At 42.8% G+C, this 13893-nt stretch overlaps 1 protein-coding gene and 1 pseudogene across 2 annotated transcripts in view; one reads left to right on the forward strand and one right to left on the reverse strand.

The window, feature by feature from the left end:
- Positions 1-13893, reverse strand: part of Zyg11b (zyg-11 family member B, cell cycle regulator) — a 62896-nt gene that overhangs the window by 20344 nt on the left and 28659 nt on the right. For both annotated transcript variants that reach the window (XM_052176961.1, XM_052176962.1), the window contains 3 exons: positions 8631-8771; positions 6282-6458; positions 918-982 (listed from right to left, as the gene is read on the reverse strand). In XM_052176961.1, coding sequence (XP_052032921.1) covers positions 918-982; positions 6282-6458; positions 8631-8771 — 383 coding nt within the window. The remainder of the gene's footprint in view (positions 1-917; positions 983-6281; positions 6459-8630; positions 8772-13893) is intronic.
- LOC127679728 (60S ribosomal protein L35-like) lies at positions 5864-6277 on the forward strand (annotated as a pseudogene).

Raw genomic sequence — 13893 nt, forward strand, 5'->3', positions numbered from 1 at the left:
TTTGAATTCAGGTGGTCAGGCTTATATGGGAACTTTTACCAGTTCAGCCCGTCTGCCAGCCCTTATTTATGTCTTTTTTATCTCAAAAAAGGTCTCATGTACCTCAGGCTGCCCTCAAACTCTCTATAGCCAACAACGATTTTGAACTGAGACTCTTCTTGCCTCCATCTTCAATGCTGGGATTACTGGCATTGCTCCTACGCCTGGCTCTTTTTTTTATTTTGAGACAGTCTCGCTGCATTTCCAGGCAGACTTGACCTTCTGCTTCTATTGGAGTTCTAGGCTGGCACCACTGTGCTCATCAAGATGAGAGCCATGGGGGGACGCAGGAGCCAGGGGGCTCAGAAGGAAGCTCAGCTGGTAATGCTCACTGTGTAAGCACGGGCTCCTGAGTCAGATCCCAGCAACCATGGAAAAGCCCTCAGCATGGCAGCGCATACCTGCAATCTTAACTCTGGGGAGGTAGAGACAGGAGGATTCTTGGGACTTGATGGCCAGCCAGGCTAGCTCACTCTGTGAACTCCAGGTTCAGTCTCAGAAAAATAAAGTGAGGAGCCATTGACGAAGACACTGGGTGTCTTCGTCAAACTCTGGTATTCACATTGATAACATGTTGTGCAAACACATATTAACACAAACATATACATATATATACACACACACACACACACACACACGCATAATGTAGAAATACTGTCATTTTATCTTCAACAGTAAAATCATTTTGGTATTTCTACGTCACCGTTTTAAGCAGTCTGTTAGAACCTTTCAAAATCAGATATCTAAATGTGAGCAGACAAGGCCGCTCTCGTGTACACAGCATGCATGTGGACCTTAGAGGACGATTTGAAGGAGACACATCTCTCCTACCATGTGGGTCTTCAGGACTGAATTCGGGTTGTTAAGCTATCACTTGCCTGTTAAATGGAACATCTTGAAGAATCCGGTCACTGCAAAGTGAGAGGAGGCAATTCTTCTGTAACTAAAGAAGGGGGGGAAACAACCTGAATAGAACATCATTTTGTTATCTTTTAGACAAAGTCAGTCTTTAAACATTTTTTTGTGGGGGCTGGAGAGATGGCTCAGAGGTTAAGAGCACTGACTGCTCTTTTAAAGGCCCTGAGTTCAAATCCCAGCAACCACATGGTGGCTCACAACCATCTGTAATGAGATCTGCTGCCCTCTTCTGGGGCCTCTCTGAAGTGCAAGAGATTGAACTCAGGACTCAGGACTGAAAGGCAAACACTCTAACTAAGCTCTATCCCCAGCTCCAGTTACTGTTTTTAAATCTTGAAAAACATAAATGTTTTGTCTTGAATGCAGACAAAAATCTCTATATTATATAGCTTTGGCTGTCTAGGAACTTGCTATGTAGACCAGGCTGGCCTCAAATTATCAAAGATTAACCTGTCTCTGCTTCCCAAGTACTGGGATTAAAGGTGTGTACTGTCACACCTAGCCAAAATTTTGTTAAGTCAGTACTTTATAATTGCTATCAATAAATTGATTATTTTAGGAAAACTTTGTACTTTTAAACATAGTAATTCAATTCAGATTTTATATCAATATATTAAATTATGATCTTTGTAAGACCTTTAATCTTAAAAAATATTTATTTTTATTTTATGAGTGTTTTGCCTGTATGTATATATACACACAACGTGTATGGCCGATATCTGCAGAGATAGCAATGGATCCCTGGGAGGCTGGGAGCCTCTGTGTTGGTACTGGAATCCAATCCTGGGTCCTCTAGAAGAGCAGGTCTTAACCATTAAGTCAACTCTCCAGCCCTCCCCACTCTACCCCCACCCTGTGGTTGTGGTTGTTTGTTTGGAGACTGTTCTCATGCTGCACAGTTGGGCTATAACTCACTGTGTAGCTGAGGATGATTGGAACCTTTAATCTTCCTGGTTTCACCTCTGGGGTGCTGGGATCACAGACAAGCAAGGCACCCTAGGCTTTGTAGAGTCAAAGCATACACTCTCAGCAGAGCTCTATTCTTAGGCTCAGGTATTGATATCTCTCAGGAAGTCTGCCTGGTTTTCAACTGTCCTGACCACCTCTCTCTGGAGTGCCCAGCAGTGCAGCACACCCTATCTGTAATGTCTAGAAGCAGAGAAAACAGACTTCAGAGCTCTTAGTGTAAGACAAGATTTCAAAGAGCAGGCTATGTTGGAGCCAATATCTTGAAAAATGGTTAAGAAAAGCAGTGGGCCTATTATGGGACTAGGAAGACCATTCTAAGGCCAAGTGGCTTGTCACCAAAGTTTAGAATGGACAAATCATTAGATTTGGGAACATTGGCATGGACTTTACCAGTTGAGCAGAACAAATATGAAAATTCAAACTCTGAAACACCACGTGTACCATGTATATGCAATGCCTGCATGGACCAGAAGAGGACATCAAATTCCCCCTGAAGTTGGAGTTACAGTACAGGTGATTGCTGGCTGCTATGCAGGTGCTGGGAACTCATTTAGGTCCTCTGAGAGAGCAGCAAGGGCTCTTAACCACTAAATTTCCCCATAAATTAAGCGATACTAAATGTCCTCATTTACAACAATGTGTGTGTGGAGTGTGTGGTATGATGTGTATGAACATGTGGAGGCCAGAGGGCACTGGTCATCGTCCACTATTATCCTTCACATTATTGTCTGAGACAAAGTTACAGGGTCTCTTACTATGATGGTTAATTGCTAATTTGATGAGATTTAGAATCATTAGGAAAGGGCCTCTGAGCATCTCTGCGGGGTTATCCTGATTACATTCACTGAAGTAAGAAGAGTCAACCAGGGTGGGTGGTACCATCCCCTAAACTAGGATCCTGGACTGTATACATGGAAAAGGTGTGCTAAACACTAGAACCACCATTACTTGACTACTGATGCACTATGACCAGCCAGTCCTCTGCTCCTGCTGCTGTAATATCCCATACTGAGCTCTTACACAGGTGCTGGAGATCTGAACTCAGGTCCTCATAATTATTCAGCAAGCACTTTACTTAATCTCCAAATGTTATTAAATAAATACAAAAATTATAAAATGTGTACTATAGAGCAGTGCTTCTCAATCTTTTTTTTTTTTTGGTTTTTTGAATCAGGGTTTCTCTGTGTAGCCCTGGCTGTCCTGGAACTCACTCTGTAGACCAGGCTGGCCTCGAACTCAGAAATCCGCCTGCCTCTGCCTCCCAAGTTCTGGGATTACAGGCGTGCATCACCACGCCCGGCTACTGCTTCTCAATCTTTAATGGACAGACCCCAATCACCCAAGGCTGACTTGCAGTCACTCTGCAGTCAAGGATGACTGTGGACCCTGACCTTCCAGCTGTACCTCCTAAGTGCCTGGGTTACAGGAATTTACCACCAGATCTGGCCTGCATGCATTCTGTATTTAAGTCTTTAACACTGAAAAAATCATTTCGCTTTATGTATCCATCTGTGTTTGTTCGGCAATCAGGACAACTTGAGGGCCTTGTCAGTCATCTCCTTTCTCTGTATGGTCCTAGAGGTTGAACTCAGGCTGTCAGCCTTGCAAACATCCTTACCTGCTAAGCTGTAGCACTAGCCCTTTTTTCCTCCTAATGTTTTGTTATTGTTGTTGTTGTTGGTGGTGGTGGTGGTTGTAGTTAGTGTGTGTGTGTGTGCGTGTGTGTGTGTGTGTGTAGGTACACCCATGCCAGGCAGGGCACATGGTCATGTGTGAGAGGACAGCTCACAGGAGTCAGTTCTCTCCTGTCACTTTGTAGAATTAGGATGAATCAAATTCAAGTCATCAGACTTAAGTACAAGAGCCTCTATCCACTGAACCATCTTGTCAGTCCGATAACTTAAAAAACAACATTTTTTTTTTAGGAGGGTGGGGTTGGATTTTGTAGCTCTGGCCGTTCTGAAACTCATGCTGTAGAGTAGGCTAGCCTGAACACAGAGATCATCCTGCTTCTGGCTCCCAAGTGCCACCATCACCAGCCTATGTATTTCTGTTTAAATGACAGTGGATAAAACAGGGTATGGTGCATAGGTCTGCCTGTGACCCCAACACTGAGAAAAAAGCAGAAAGATTCAAGGCCAATCTGGGCCCCTTCTCATGAGAAATACTAATAATTAACATACTGGTTAACTTCAAGTTTTTCAAGTGAATTCATCAAATCATTTATGTTCACTTCATCAAGGTTGTGGTCAGTAAGCTGTAATTGATAGTTTCCTGCTGAACGACTACACTTACCAACTTCCCTTGTAGACTACAGACTACAGAAGTCACTTCTCCTCATACAGGGCTGCATCCCATCTTCCTCTGCAAGCGTTTTGGCAATCTGTACATGTAGGTGACAAAGCGCCCTCCTCGCTTTTATAATCTAGTAGTAACGGACTCTTCTCTCACTACTGTGTGTGTGTGTTTGGTTTGAAAAAGGGTCTCACTATGTCGCACTAGTTGTCTCTCCTAAGTGCTGGGATCACTGGGATTGAAGATGTGATCAGTCATGCCCAGCCATTGTTACTGTTTTGTAAGTACTCTGTTGTATGACTAACCCCAGACTGATAAATATTTGGTGCTTCTAATTTGTCATATTATATAGTATTTTTACTGGCTTATATATTTATACTGGTTCTTTTTTAAAATTAGCATATTATTTACATAGGTTCTTTTGAACTATATTATAGATTTATCTGTATCATCTTTTATGATTTATCTTTTATCTCTTGATAAAAGACACAATTCACATAATATTAATAAATTAATAAATACAATATAATAAATTAATAAATACAATTACCCTGTTATGTGTGATTTTTAGCCTATGCATCTATCACCAGTTAGTTTTATTACAGTTCCCTTTCTCTCCCTCCCTCCTTCCCTCCCTTCTTCCTTCCCTCCCCCCTTCTCTCTCTCTCTCTCTCTCTCTCTCTCTCATTCATTTTTCTTTCTTCTTTTTTTATTTTTATTTTTTTGAGTTTCCTATAATCGGGCTGAGCCTCAAACCTGCTCTGCAGGTGAGCCTGGCCTTGAACCCCTGCTCCTACATCCTGAGTGCTGGAATTACAAGGATGCACCTCCACACCCATTTTTATTCAGTGCTGGGAATTAAACCCAGAATTCTGTGTGCCAGGCAAACATTCTACCAATTGAGTGACATCTCTCACTCAGTTTTAGCATGCTTTCCTGTCTCCAAAAGAAACCCAGCTGAGTGTCAGAGTGCCTGCCTAACACTGACTGGCCCTGGGTTTGAGTCTTCCATACCTTTAATTCCTAATCTTTTATTCTGAATTTTTTCCTCAGTTTTCCTTTGTGAAACACCCATGTGTTTTTAGCTTTGTTTTGTTTTTTAGATTTATTTACTTTATGTATGTGAGTAAACTATCACTATCTTCAGACACATCAGAAGAGGGCATCGGATCCCACTACAGATGGCTGTGAGCCACTATGTAGTTGCTGGGAATTGAACTCAGAACCTCTGGAAGAGCAGTCAGTGCTCTTAACCAATGGACTATCTTTCCAGCCCTTGGTTTTGTTTTCTCTATGCAGCTCTGGCTGCTCTGAGACCAGGCTACCCTCAAACTTATACAAATCCTCCAGCCTCTCTGACTTTCAAACGTTAGGATTAAAGGCAAAAACCATCATGCCTAGAACCCCAATAAGTTTGAATTCTGGCATGGTGGTACATGCCTAATCTCAGGACTTTGGAAATGGACTTGAGAGGATCAGGAGTTCAGGAACAACTTGGGCTACATGAGTTCCTGCCTCGAAAGAGCAAAGCAACAACAAACAAAAGACCTGGTTTATTAAACTCAACCATGCGCCAGCAGGAGGCAGTGAAGAAGAACCCAGGCTCTCAAACAAGGTGGCCTTAGCCGTGAACAACACAGCAATGGTCAAGATTAAGACTCAGGACCTGCACAGCAAGGAGGAGGAGGAGCTGTTGAAACAACTGGACAATCTGAAGGTGGAACAGTCCCAGCTTCACATCGTCACAGTGACGACCGGCGGCACTGCGTCCAAGCTCTCCAAGATCTGAGTCCTACGCAAATCCATCACCCGAGTCCTCACTGTCATTAACTAGACTCAAAAAGAAAAATTCAGGAAATTCTACAACAGCAAGAAGTATAAGCCCCTGGCCCCGCGACCCAGGAAGACCAGAGCCATGTGCCGCCCGCTCACCAAGCACGAACAGAAGCTGAAGACCAAGAAGCAGCAGCAGAAGGAGGGGCCTGAGAAGACAACCACAATAAAGTGCAAGAGTGAAAAGGAACCAGACCTCAGGACCAGAGGGGACCTCGAGTGCTCACCTGCTGGTGGTTAGGGAAATGCTCCATGGCCTTGAGCAGCAGATGGGTCACATCAGCTAGGAGCCGGACGGGCATGCCTAAAGCAAGGTCCTGCTTAGTTAGGTTAAACACGCAGGCGCTTGCAGCCAGCTGCACAGGCAAATTCATAGGATGGTTTCTCATCCCAGTAACCACAAGCTGAAAAAACAAAAACACAATTAGTCCTTTCTTTAAATTTTTTATTTATTTTTGTTTGTTTTTTGTTTTTGTTTTTTTTTTTTTCCGAGACAGGGTTTCTCTGTATAGCCCTGGCTGTCCTGGAACTCACTCTGTAGACCAGGCTGGCCTCGAACTCAAAAATCCCCCTGCTTCTTCTGCCTCCCAAGTGCTGAACCTACAGGCATGTGCCACCCTGCCCAGCAAATTAGTCCTTTTGAGTCACCTCATAAATACAAACCCTCACCACAGAGGAATTTCCAAAGCATGTTCATCTGTAAAGAGCCTAGGATGATCACGCTCAGTTCCCAGTCCCTTCCTTGGCAGGGCTGCCAGTGAGATGCAATAAAACACATCCTCTCCCTGACTAGAAAGTCACCTTTCACTTGTCTTCTTTCCCCTCTAGAGTCCTCCCCATTCTTCAGTTCAGCTAAAAACTTAGCTTTCTTTAAAATGTATTTTATGCCGGGCAGTGGTGGCGCACACCTGTAATCCCAGCACTCTGGGAGGCAGAGGCAGGTAGATTTCTGAGTTCGAGGCCAACCTGGTCTACAGAGTGAGATCCAGGACAGCCAGGGCTACACAGAGAAACCCAGTCTCAGGAAAAAAAAAAATGTATTTTATAGCTGGGCAGTGGTGAGGCCCACCTTTAATCCCAGCACTCAAGAAGCAAAGGCAGGCTGATCTCTGTAAGCTGCTCAAAGCCAGATTGGTCTACAGACTGAGTTCCAGGACAGCCAGGACTACACAGGGAACCCCTTTCTTTAAAACAAACAAACCCCAAATTTTATTTGATGGTTTGTTTATTTATGTGTATATGTGCCCACTGAGGCCAGAAGTATGGGATTCCTTGGAACTGGAGTTAGAGGCAGTTGTGAGTCACTGGCAAACACTCTTAATTAATCACTGAGCCAGGACTGTTAACTGTGTTAACATATCCAGATCTACATTAATGGAATTTTTTCTTTTTTTGAGACTAGGTCTCACTATGTAGCTCTGGCTGACCTAAAATTTATTATCTAGACTAGGGTAGCCACGAATTTGCAAAGATCCACCAAATTCTGCTTCCTGAGTGTTGGGATTAAAGGGTATGTGCCATACCTAGCTTAATGGATATTTTTTCCTTAGACAAGGTCTCACATAGCAGAGACTTTCCTTCAACTTACTGTACGGTCAAGGATGCCCTTGAACTCCATTCTCCTTGTCCACATCTTCCAAGGACTGGGACTGTAGGCATGTGCTACCATGCCCAGTTTATACAGTGTTAGGGATTAAAATTATGGTGTCATGCATCCTAGGCAGACTCTAGCAATTGAGCTACATTTATTTCAGGAAATGTGTGTGAGAGGTGTCTGTGCATATGTGCATGAAGATATGGAGACATGGAGACCAGAGAAGAGCCTTGGCTGCCCTGCGGTGTCACAGTCCACCTTATGGACCTACCCTGGTAGTAGCAAGCCCTAGTAATCTCCTGTCTTCATCTACCCCCAGCACAGGAGTTAAAGGCATACAAAAGCCACTGGCTTTTTTAAATGTGGTGCTAGGATCTAAACTCTGATCTTCATGCTTGCGCAGTAAGCGCTCTTTCCCAATGGGCCGTCTCTCTAGCTGCCCTACCTTACCGAGTTCTCCTGAGGTATCTGTGAAACTCTTCTGAGTGGGAAGCCATCCAAGGCTGGCACACAGAGCAGCCCACTGAGCTCACCCTATACTTCCTTTTCTTGTAATAAAACATCACAGGGGATACTGGTCTAAAGAAATTACATAGCACTGGAAAGCATTACTTAATGAGACTACTATAAACTTCAGTAATGATATGCAATTAACTTCTTATTTATAACTAATAACTGGAACTGGGATCATCAATCTTATTAAAAACAAAAAAGAAAAAAGTCAAAGACTCAATACATAAAACCTACTAGAAAAGTAATTTCAAATTTTTTTCATCACCAGTTTCTTGTTCTTTATTTTTTGCATTGGTGTTCTGTCTCCATGTTTGTCTGTATGAGTGTGTCAGATCCCCTGGAACTAGAATTATGGACAGTTATGAACTATCATGTGGGTGTTGGTTGGGATTTGAACCTGGGTCCTTTGGAAAAGCAGCCAGTAATCTTAACCACTGAGCCATCTCCCCAGCCCATTTCTTGTTCTTACCTTTAAAATGTCTGGTTTTGTTTTTTCCATCACATGAGTCAGGCTAAAAAGATGAAACAAAGCCTCCCTGACAAAAAATGCCCGTTCACTGTACCGCCTTAACGCTTCTGCAATTTGGGTTTCATTGGCTTCTCCAGACACCTGTGGACATAGACAAAAGATGAGTATTCAGACTTCCTCTTACCCTCTACCTTTCCCCATCTTAGCATCAGCCATAAATGGCATTCATCATAACCAAGTAAGGTATAAAACAAGCAGAATGGTTGCTTTCTAACCCACCCAAAGCCATCCTTCAGAGATGCAGACTGGACAAGGAATCCAGCACAAGCCTGTAGATAACATTGTCTACACAGCACCTAGAATACATCTCAAGACACTTAACACTGCAAACGCCTTGCTGGCTCAGTCTTTTGGCTGCCTCTTAGGGTAATTCTTTCCTGTAAACATAACGCTATTGGCATTGCTGGCCTTTCCCGTCATCATTCAATAAGCCAAGCTCTATCTCATCTCAGCAAAAGGTCATCACACACGATGCCCATTCTAAAGCACCCTCTTGCTTCGCTCGTTTGTATTTAAATTTCCTAAGTCAAGCCCATCTTTAGAGAAAGCCTTTCCTGACACACCAATCTAAATCACGCTCCCCCAAATCTCTTTTTCCTAGTTGCGATGATCCTCCACTTAGTGACCCAAGTAGTATAGTGAAGGGACCACTCACTGCAGGCCAACAATGACAGTAAAACACTTAGCACATATTCATCAAATACATGTTAATCTCCCCAGATCTATTGAGCTCCCTAAAAGGGTTTATTCAAAATCAAATCTAACTTAATTTACACAGGTTAATATAATGATGTTAAACTGTGGTTCAGGGACCACTGTGCAAGCAAATGCAGATAATGAGAAGTGACTCTATAAAGTAATCAAACTAGCAAGTGAAAAAGAAATGATTAAGATGTGTGGCTGGTGAGATGGCTCAGTGGGTGAAGACGCTTGCTGGGCATATCTGGTGACCTGAGTTTAAGCCCCAAACCAAAGTAAAGGTTGTAGGGAGAACCAATTTGACAAAGGTGTGCTTACACCTACATCCTCGCCAGGGCACATATACACAAATATCACACAATGACCAAGACATCATAATGATCTCCAATGAATGATCAGATCTAGGTACTGTACAATCCCCAGTGACTTAGTAATCTGATTTTGAATACCAATAACTGCTAATTTTACAAGAATGTAAGACTAGACAGTATGTACAGCCCAGTCAAAGAATATAACTTGTAAGGATCTTGCCAAAAATCTAAACTCCAAACCTAGCCAGTAATTTGTAGAAAATAAAGGAATGGTGGCTCACAAGTGAATCTCAACATTTAGGAGGCTTAGGCGGGAGAATCCTAATTTCAAGAACAGTTTGGACTACACAGTAAGTTCCAGGCCAGTTAAGATACAGCAATACCCTACCTATCCCAACTCCTAACCACTCCCCCCAAAAGAGAAATGTGGACTGTGTGGATGTGTAATAACAAAAAAAAAAACCTAAAATTCTACTGTGAGGAAAGTTCTATAACTGTTTTTGTTTGTCTTCAGCAGCTCAGTCTTGTTTTGCTTTGAATGAGACAGTTTCATTATGTATCCTTGGCTGGCCTGGACCAGGTTGACCGCGAATACATAGTAATCAACCTGCCTCTACCTTCCAAGTGCCCATGCCTCTGCCTCGGGATTAAAGGCATGTGCCAGCAGTAAACTAGTTTAAAGGGAAAGGGAAAGGAAAAGAAGGAATGGCCTATGAGATTTAAAAAAAAAAATAGTGCCAGGCAGTGGTGGTGCACGCCTTTAATCCCAGCACTTGGGAGGCAGAGGCAGGCGGATTTCTGAGTTCGAGGCCAGTGTGGTCTAGAGAATGAGTTCCAGGACGGCCAGGGCTATACAGAGAAACCCTGTCTCAAAAAAAAAAAAAAAAAAAAAAAAAAAAAAAAAAAAATTAGCCCAACACAGCACCTGCTATCAAGCATGAAAACCCAGATTCAGTTACTGGGATGCACATACAAAAACCACCTCTTGCAAGTTGTCCTATGATCTTCACATGTAGACTATGGCACATACATATAAATGTAATCATTTCTTAATTTAAAAAAAAGAAAGAAAAGAGAGAGAGAGTTGGCTGGGCAGTGATGACTCACAGAGGCAGAGGCAGAAGGATCTCGTGAGTTAAAGGCCAGCCTGGTCTACACAGTAAGCTCCAGGACAGCCAGAGCTATACAAAGAAACCATCTCTACCCCAGCCCCGCCTCAAAAAAAGGAAGGTGGGGAGTCAGGGGGGGAGGGAGGGAGGGAGGGAGAGTTGCTGGGTATGGAGCATGCCTTTAATCCTAGTACTAAGGAGGCAGGAAGATCACTGAGTCCCAGCTAAGAAGTTCCAGGCAAGTCAGGAACTGTAGTGGTACCCTGTCTCAAAAGGGGGGAGGGGCCTGTAAGGTGTGAGGAATAGGTCAAATGTAGGTGGACCTCTGAGTTTGAGGCCAGCCAGGGCTAACTAGTGAGATCCTGACTCAAAAAAAAAAGGACCAGAACTGGAAAGATGGCTTAGTGGGTATGAGGACTTGTTTTATAGGGTAGCTGAGTTTGATTCCCAGCATCACACATAAGATTTAAAAATCTAGAAAACAAAAACCAGGGCTGGAGAGATGGCTCAGCAGTTAAGAACACTGACTGCTCCTCCAGAAGTCCTGAGTTCAAATCCCACCAACCACATGGTGGCTCCCAACCATTTGTAATGGGATCTGAAGCCCTCTTCTGGGGTGTCTGAACAGCTACGGTGTACTCATAAATCTTTGGGCCAGAGCGAGTGGGCCAGAGAGAGAAGAAAAAGTGTCTCAAAAAACCAAAAGGAAAAAGAAAGAAAAAGTATCTGAAGAAAACTACAGTGTACTTACATATAATAAATAAATAAATAAATAAATCTTTAAAAAAAAACAACAAAAAAAAACAAAAGGGAAGAAAAAGAGGAACCTAATAACTACAAGACACTGCGAGGACACCCCAGGGGTGAACAGCTGCTTCAGAGGTTAAGAGAGCATATCGCTCCTGTAGAGGATTGGAGTTTGATTCCCATCACCCACCCACACTGAGCAGCTCACAAGCTCCATGGGAAAATCCAGCTCCTTTAGCTTCCACAGTCAGTGTCTGTCTGTCTGTCTGTCTTTCTCTCACACACACACCAATTTTATTTATTTATTTATTTATTATATGTTATTTATTTATTTATTTATTTTGGTTTTTTGAGGCAGGGTTTCTCTGTGTATCCCTGGATATCCTAGAACTCACATTGTAGACCAGGCTGACCTCAAGGATCTGCCTGCCTCTGCCTCTTAAGTTCCAAGATTAAAGGTGCATGCCAGGTCACTGTGCCCCATCTAAAATAAATCTTTAAAAAGACATTCTAAAAGAAATGTTTTTCCCTTTATTGAGGGCATGTGTCCCATGGTTCATGTGTGGAGCCTAAAGGGCAATTTGAAAGAGTCTAATGGCCTCAGTTCAATTCCTAGGCCCCACATGATGTAGAAGATAAATACCAGATGACCTCTGCACACATGCAGAAGCATGCACATCTCTTCCCAATAAATAAATAAATAAATAAATAAATAAATAAATAAATAAATAAATGTGATCAAAGTCAAGGCATTAAAAAGCATACAAAATAAAATACAATAAGCAGAACTAAAGTAAAAGAATAATGGTCTCTCAGACTTTTTTGAGAAGATTAATTATAGAAACAAAATAAAACACAAATTTGCAGTACTATGGCATGGAAGGTTTCAAGAGCAGAAGCCTTAAAAAATGAGGGAAATCACAGTAAAAGAAACGAGAAGCAACAGAACAAGGAAGGTAAACAAGAAAATAAAGCAAGGCCAGTGTGCTCTCCTAGAGGCTTAGCACAGTATTCCCAGGAGAACAGCATCGGCAACTGTGTCCAGTACCACTGGTGGCTGTGACGCTTAAGACAACCAGTTCTGAGGCTGGAGCGATGGCTATTAAGAGCCCTGGCTACTCTTGAGAGAGGACTTCAGTTCAATCTCCAACACCTACACGACAGCTCACAACTGGAACTCTAGTCCCAAGGCATCTGATGCCCTCTTCAGGCACAAATGGTACACATACATCCAAGCAAAAACATCTGCACACATGAAATCAACTGAAATAAAGAGAACATCTTTTGGGACAGATTATAGCGGTCCACAACTCTGATCCCAGCACTCTGGAAGTAATGGCAGAAGGATCACTGTGAATTCAAGGTCAGCCTCCATGCCAGGTAGGACGACACAGTGATAAGACCCTATCTTTGAAAAAGAAGGACGGAAGGAAGGAAGGAAGGAAGGAAGGAAGGAAGGAAGGAAGGAAGGAAGGAAGAACACTTTTCTTTTTAATGCATTGGTATTTTGCTTGCAATGTCTGTGTGAGGATGCTGGATCCCCAGGAACTAGAGCTACAGTCAGTTGTGAGCTGTCATGAGGGTGCTGGGAATTGAACCCAGGTCCTCTGGAAGAGTAGACAGTACTCTAAACTGCTGAACCATCTCTCCAGCCCCCAACCATTTTCTTAAATTAGGTATGGTGGCTCACATCTGTAATCCCAGCACCCAGGAATCTGAGGCAGGAGGACTATGGAGACAGCAAAGCAAATAATGCTTATGAAAGTACAACAGACACCTTACCCACATAAATACTGGGAAATTATATGGATGAAATGATACTTGCATCCATTACTGTGGCCTTATGAGCAGGCACATAAAGCCAAAAGCAAACCTAAATTCATCACAACACAATACTGAGATAACCATTTCAGACACCATTCTTACCAATTACACTAAACTGAATAATTCTAACGAAAGAGACAGGCAATCTCAGCTTTCTTCCTTCAACCTGAGTAGTCAGTAGTCAAAGAAATATCAACCTTTATACATATTTGAATTAAAAAGTTCTAATGGGGGCTGGAGAGATGGCTCAGCAGTTAAGAGCACTGACTACTCTTCCAAAGGTCCTGAGTTCAAATCCCAGCCACCACATGGTGGCTTACAACCATCCCTAAAGAGATCGGATTCCCTCTTCTGGGGTGTTTAAAGACAGCTACAGTGTACTTAAATATAATAAATAAAGAAATCTTTTTTAAAGCAAAGTTCTAAAGGTCCTTTGCTGCCTGTTTTGAGACAGGGCCTCACTCTGGAGACCTGCCTACCTGGTCCTTGCTCCACAGCCTATGTCGCATCACA

This window comes from Apodemus sylvaticus, chromosome 3, assembly GCF_947179515.1.
Source record: "Apodemus sylvaticus chromosome 3, mApoSyl1.1, whole genome shotgun sequence".
Lineage (NCBI taxonomy): Eukaryota > Metazoa > Chordata > Mammalia > Rodentia > Muridae > Apodemus > Apodemus sylvaticus.